The sequence below is a fragment of the Ascidiella aspersa genome, chromosome 6 (assembly GCF_963924565.1).
Source record: "Ascidiella aspersa chromosome 6, kaAscAspe10.2, whole genome shotgun sequence".
NCBI lineage: Eukaryota > Metazoa > Chordata > Ascidiacea > Phlebobranchia > Ascidiidae > Ascidiella > Ascidiella aspersa.
The window spans coordinates 29,451,075-29,458,029 of record NC_139452.1 but is presented as its reverse complement, the minus strand read 5'-3'; the positions used below and the strand labels follow the sequence as shown (position 1 = coordinate 29,458,029).

Below are 6,955 nucleotides of genomic sequence, written 5' to 3'. Positions count from 1 at the left end.
ATAAACAAAATGAAAATAGACCAATAGGCCTCTGACTACCATTCAGCCCCAGGTCCATGAAAACCTGAATCCGGCCCTGACCAGGACTTACGTAAACAAATATTTACTTTACTAATCTTAGAAAAGAATAAATACAGTGACTGGGGTAAATATATTTTGTGTTGATGGATAAAGTGCAAACACAGATTACATCAAGTGCAATAACAAGTGCAATTCACTCATAAAAAAGCATATATTTGCATACAAAAATTGGTATTGAACACTGTGATTTTTGAAACACATTACTGTGCAGTGCAAGTCAAACAAACAGTTTAATAACAAAACATTCTCAAGGCAGTGCAGAAAGAGACATGTCACTAAAGATTTTGTTTTGCGTTGACTTAAACTTAATGTATATGTTAATTCAACCTTATTAACCATACGTTTCAACTTTTAAACGACAACATAACTGTGATTTTACTTTGTGAACCTTTCTCCCTTAGTTGAAAAAAATAACCACGCTAAACCACCAATCAATGGCAGCTATCGCCAGTTAATATACATTGTGAAAATCCGATGCTTGGTATTTTATCCTGGTACCAGTGCCGATATTTTGGCGAAAACACCGTTAACAGTGCAAGTCAAACAAACAGTTTAATAACAAAACAATCTCAAAACAGTGTAGAAAGAGACAGCAAAGCAAAGGTACCTTTATGTTAAATGTTTCACTGTGGAAAATGTGGTGCAACCTCGATCTTTTTATCATGCTAATCCTAAGCTGACCCTAAATAGAAAAAGTACCTCAATTTTACCCTATGTCTAACAAGCGAGTAAAACGTTTTTACCTTTAGTGCGTTAAAAATGTTTTGTCCCCAATTATTTTATCGTTAGTAGTTACCCCAATTTTACGCACCACCCCCAGATTTGTCGCACTTTCCATTTGCCTCTACGCGAGACTTGAACTTTGGATATTATACAGTATAAGTGTTTAAAAAGCCTTAATACAAAAACGGCGCTGGTCCAAAATCCTATCACTTTGTTTTTTTAGCTACAGTAACAAAAAGAGTCGTCAAAATCAAAATGGCAAACTTGGAGAATAAAAATAATAATAATACTTCAATCACCCGAATCCAAAAGCTAACCCTTACCTTAACCCAAATAATATGTGTTGATTTAAGAATTGTTTGAACGCGTGGTAGAATTCTAGGCCAACACCAAAAGTATAAATATAAATTTGCAAAAAGATAATGATATATACACAGTTATTAACAAGTCAAATTTCATAAACAGTGCAGTTTTACCTTATAAATAAAATTAGTCACGCAGTTGGAAGAATAAAAAACAAAAAATTCCACCGAAGTTTTCGATATAAAAAAGTATAAACCGTCTCATATCAAACAGCAGGCACTGCATACAGGGGGTCTTCGTGCCCCCCTAAATCTTTCCCGCCCTCCTCAACAGATTTTAAATCAAAGTTGTCGTAAGTGTTGAAGAGAGACAGATATTGCACGACCACAGAGTAGCAGTAGCGGTAAAGCGCCTAAAACGAAATAAAAAAAAGATCGTTTTTGAGGGTGCTAGCTACTTCTGTGTATACCTTACATATAATTTACTTCTAACTACAATATTCAGCCATTACGTTTTTAAAAGTTAACCTACTCAATCTTTAGCAAATTTACTTAGAAATAGTTTTACCAAATTGTCCACCATGTTTGGTCTCATATCTCGCAGGTCTTTGATGGTCCGGAAAACGTCGACTCTGTTTTGTGACTTGAGACGTTCCAAAATGTTCACCAGGGCAATGAATGTTCCAGTTTTGTCGCAACCGTTTCTACATTAACGAAAATTGGGAATGGTGGTTGTAGCACGACAATTATAATCATTTGCTTATCTAATAGATACATTAATAAAAATGATAAATAAACGAAAAAAATGAACCTTAATTTGTAACCTATACTTAGATAAAAAAATTTTCCGAACGTCAGCAATTTTTTTTATTTACTAGATTAAAGAAAAAACATTTTAACAGAAATACGTAGATAATTATTGAACTGTAAACTTTAAGCTACAAAAAAGCAAGCGGTTTGCCCCTAATACAAAATACGTTAATTAAACATTTAGCAATTTAATATGTTTGCGAAAGAAAGAGTTTAGTACGATCTTATATGTATATTGCATTCTACTGGTTGTACTTTTCAGTTAACTTGTTTAGGTTTTTTCCATAACAGAAGCAAAAAGTGGAAACGAAGCGAAGGACCAGAGTTTTTCTGGCCTTGGCAAGAGACAGAGACGGTCTCTACCTTAGACAGAAGCATTCACGAGAAAGGGTTATTAATAGAATATACCAGGAATATCGTTGGGCAGATAAAGTTACCGCAAGGCAGAGGTAGAAACTCTAAAGACCCTAAACTAGCCGACAGCCGTGCGACTTTTTCTAAAATTAACTCGTATTTCTCAGCAATAATTTGAAAGCCTTAAAGAAAATACATACTTGCAGCAAACTAAAACGTAGTCTCCTTGTTCCTTTGCTTTCATTTGATGCATCTTTTCAATAAGTTTAATGAGATCGTCGGAAGCTGGAGGTTGTTTTTGCCAAGTGTTTGACTGAATCACGCAGACTTCAAATGGTTCCTTTAATAAATTAGGACAAATGTTGTATAAGAGCTAATTACATACGCTACCCAATTGTATGGCGAATTATATACTGATGAGAGATACACTAATTGGTTACAGGAAAATTTCCTTAATAAATGCCGGTTTACCTATATTCTGAATCACAATAAGAAATGTTAACCTACCTAATAATAGGCTACCACAGTAAATGGATTTGTACATAGGCATAGGAATCTGTTAACCGAAGCCCATCAGTATTTACACTGAGTTTATTCTGTTGTTAAAAAATACTGAATTACCACTTTTGTTTGTTATAAATCAGGAGATCGGCAGTTAAATTTTGCTTTAAATTGAATTAATTTGGGTTTTTACTTTACCTGAACGACAATATGTATATTTTTACATAAGTTTACTTCAGGCGAACAGCGTTCCTTTACGACAGGAAGAAAACAAGTTTCAGGCTACGGCCTAATCTTCATTACGGTACTACGATGTAATAGGCGAAGCTTTAACAGCCTACAGAATTTTGTTCTTATATGTTACCTGACGGTTCGACCAAATTACGACCTCATGTATTGTAACGTTTCTTTCGTCATGTGAATTAATAACATCCAACTGAATATCACCGAAACGTTGATTGGTCTGATTGAACAGCAAGGCGTTCTACAAAAAAATATACAATCATCAAATAGTTAAGTGTCAAGCATAAAAGCCTTTTAAATTTTGACTTACGTTTTCTTGCATGAGACAGACGACAACGTTGACTTTTCTGATCAGCAACATTTGCCAGAATTTCTCTTCTTGGCCTACTTCTGGACACTGGGCTGCAAGAAAGTTCCCTCCAAACTTTAAGTCCTTAAAATAAGCAGTAACGCTTTTAGTTTATAAACAGTTCAGTAAAATACCTATATATTCCAAAGCTTTGCGAATTAAAGGAATAACGCCAGCAAAATTGATTGGATTTTTGTCAAAGGAAGCCATCTGCAATGTTACCTTCAATTAGCACTTTAACTCGATGGAGTTAACAACTTTTAAAGGTAAATTTTAACTAATGAAAGCTGTGTTATAGGCACCCCGGATAAATATAATGAAAACGCAAATATTAATATACAACTAAAAACTGTTTCTTAATTGCACTTTAGGTATAGTTGCTGGTATTAAAACTGTAATAATATGTTTTGTGGTATATTACCTCAATGTAAGACGCATTCATTGGAATAATCTCCTGCTTATTGTCAGACCATAACTTGACTACGTTGTCCTCATCTGAAACAATATTGTAAAACCAGAAACTAGCAACACTTTTATAATTGACAATACGACAATCAAACAACCATAATTAAAAACTTTGGCAAAATTGAATACCAATTTTTCCGCTAACTGATAACACGTCGATGTAAAAATAATCGACAATAAATCGATATAGCTTAAACTCACAGGCGTTTATATCAATGCTTCCTGGAATCCATTCGCTGCCATATCTCCACTTGCGAAGAACTTCAAATTCTTTCTTGCTCAGTTGGTCTCTGCTCATTTCACGTCGACAAAATTCAAATTTACATCAAGTTATTGTTATCCATAAAAGTTTAAGTTTATAATGAAAAGTTAAGGTAAAACATGATATGTAAAACTTTACGTAAAGCAAAATAGAAAAAGCTCAATTCAATTTTTTAGGATTAAAAATCTTTTTAATGGTTTAAAAGAGAGGATTACGTATTTGGAATATTAAAATACGCATAAAAGCAGGTCTGTTTTCCTACATTTCTGCTTCTGTCATTGTTTGAAAATCTGAAATTGTTTCGTCAGAATCGGGCAGAGAAACGTATTCCAAAACCAACTTCATGATTAATGCGTATTGCTTCTACAAATAAACGAAAAAAAATATTTTAGCCTTTCATGCAGTGAGGTAGCCTATTTGTATTAAAGTTGTATAAAATGTACAAACGGTTTTGCTTTAATTAATTAATTTTATTTATGTCTTGTGTAAATCTCACCCAGTTTTGGACCATGTCAGATCTATTCTCCCTCATTTTCAAAACCATCTTCTTAAAGTCAACTTTTTCATTGTTGTCGATTTCGTCAGACAAAACGTCCATTGCAATGTAAGTTCCAGTTCTACCAACTCCAGCGCTAAAATAAAAACAAAAATTCCATATTTTCCGAATTCCGACAAATGTGGTTTATTAGGCATTGTTGACCAAATGCCAGGCACGTAGAATACTTCATATTTTATCCCATACATTTGCTCAAAAATGATGAAATATGACATGAAATACTCAACCAAAACTATTTAAATAGAATTAACTCCCCAGTAAACGATTATTTTGCTTGGAAGAATCTATTTTAACCACATTTCGGAACGGACAGATACTAGTATCGTACAATGCTAATTGATTTCAGCTATGATGTAATACCATCTGACACGTGACACAATACTGTTTTATATTGGTTGTTTAGCCGTGATGGTAATTTATTTTTCACCTGCAATGTACAGTGATAGGATTTCGTCCGTCATTGTTTTCTTCGACCATTTTTCTCAAGTAAATAAGGCTAGTTGTAGTTATTGGAGTTCCGTGGTCAGGCCAGCCAATGTAGTGGAACTGGATCACTAAGCGTTGCTCCTAAAACATCGATTTATCAAGTTTCATTGAAAGATCATACTTGGTAATGAATTTCAAAGCCAAAAAGACTTTCAAAATATTATTAAGCTACTTCACCTATTAGTTAACACCATAATTCCGATTTGTTCTTAATCAACCGATGGATTTGTCACTATACCTAAAGTATTGTTTAGAAGCTCTTTAGCCACTGTACCTCCATCTGCACCTCTTTTACTTACTTTACCTTGTGATCAGCTTTTATAGTGTATGTACAACCACTGTACTACCTATTTTGCTACTTTACTTTGGACCATTACGGTTTGTCGCTTAAATACAACAATTCAACAAATTTTGGAGCATAATGGTTGGAGGTTGTAGTAAGACGTAATAAGCATATCAAAGGCCGTATGGAAGTAGGTGGATGTTGGAAATGAATAAAGAGTAATTCGAAACGTCCAAAATGATACCTTCTTCTGTATGGGCTTTGATATTCATATTACGAATTCAACAAATGTTTTGCCACTTCCCTACAACAACCATTTAATAGATGTTTTCATACTGTATTGTACTCAAGATTATATGTTTGTTGTAACAATATTTTGCACCTTAATCGTTGCCACAGAAAACTTCCGTTGAACAATTCCACCGAAGCTATTTTCCTCCAAAGTCTTGATTTTGTAATTTCCAAAGGTTATGCTGCAACCCAACTCCGGCCAATACTGTTCACATTTTGTCTGCGAAAAAATACGGGGTTTTAAACCTTATAAACTTACATGCTTGCTTTTCTAGTTTTAAATTACTTTGCCGTTTTCTTGTAGTCCTGTCAGCATTACAATGATGGGCGAATTTTGTTGCCAAACCATCAACCAAAAATCATCGATAGTTGCCGACCTGGGACCCTGGGCAGCTATAAATTTCCTTTCGTCCTTGTAACCCTAAATAAAATACCTTTTTTTTCAAATATGATGTGATTTCTAGCGTTATGTAACTCCATTCTTAAAAACCTTAATATGGTTTTGGGCTCCAAATAAAAAAGTTAAAAAAGCAAAAAAAAGAATTATGGCTTAGCGTTAAACTTTGAGTCATTAAAAATTTAAAGAGTCATTTTAAATAGTCTTATTACAGAAAGCAGTAGAGACACTGGGCTAGCTATACGATAAATATAATGCACGTTCTTACAGCAATGTACGAAGCATTGACATAATCGTTTTGTATACCAAACAGTTTGACTCTTGCATGGTCCACTGTAAAATAGAAAATATGATATATTTAATAAAAAAGCTAAAAATTACCACTAATGGTCATCTAAAAATGAAGAAAATAATAAATTTATTAAAAAAGATAAAAACTACGACCAATGGTCAATTTATTACTTGGAAAAATGTTCTTGTATCTGTTCTTTACGGCATTTTCTTTTCGTTTTGAAACTTCATTTAAAGATTGATTTGCTGCACTTTCTTCCTGGATTTTCTGAAATAAACAAAATCAGAAACAGAAAATAATAAACACAGATTAGTCAAACAAATTACGTCAATAAGAATCCAATCTTATTTACTTTGACTTGTTTACTTTGACTAGCTTACAACATAAAAAAGAAACGAATGTACTGTTTTAACCAGTGTTGTAAACAAGTCATTTTTGACAGTGAAGTCAGTTGTAAAATAACTTAAGTACAAGTCAAGTCTTTTTGAATAAATAATAAGTCAAGTCCCAGTCCAAGTCATCGGTTGCGCAAGTCAAGTCCCAGTCAAGTCATAATTAGA

At 33.5% G+C, this 6,955-nt stretch overlaps 1 protein-coding gene across 1 annotated transcript; it reads right to left on the bottom strand.

Annotated features, from left to right (window-relative positions):
* Positions 1–346: 346 nt before the first annotated feature.
* LOC146141178 (receptor-type tyrosine-protein phosphatase epsilon-like) lies at positions 347–6,070 on the bottom strand. The gene is made up of 12 exons (XM_083392835.1): positions 5,993–6,070; positions 5,798–5,926; positions 5,074–5,213; positions 4,587–4,722; positions 4,353–4,453; positions 4,030–4,118; positions 3,785–3,858; positions 3,325–3,447; positions 3,136–3,255; positions 2,471–2,610; positions 1,675–1,810; positions 347–1,519 (listed from the first exon to the last, which is right to left on the bottom strand). The coding sequence occupies exons 1-12, from the start codon at positions 6,053–6,055 to the stop codon at positions 1,373–1,375; spliced, it is 1,398 nt and encodes a 465-aa protein (XP_083248961.1). The 5' UTR covers positions 6,056–6,070; the 3' UTR covers positions 347–1,372.
* Positions 6,071–6,955: the final 885 nt, after the last annotated feature.

Excerpts from the sequence above, each read along its gene's own strand:
- LOC146141178 (XM_083392835.1), bottom strand. The coding sequence starts at position 6,055 with ATGGTTTGGCAACAAAATTCGCCCATCATTGTAATGCTGACAGGACTA. Across the intron at positions 5,927-5,992 it reads GACTACAAGAAAACGGCAAA|ACAAAATGTGAACAGTATTG; the intron begins GTAATTTAAAAC and ends ATTTTTTCGCAG. Across the intron at positions 3,448-3,784 it reads TGAATGCGTCTTACATTGAG|GACTTAAAGTTTGGAGGGAA; the intron begins GTAATATACCAC and ends GCTTATTTTAAG.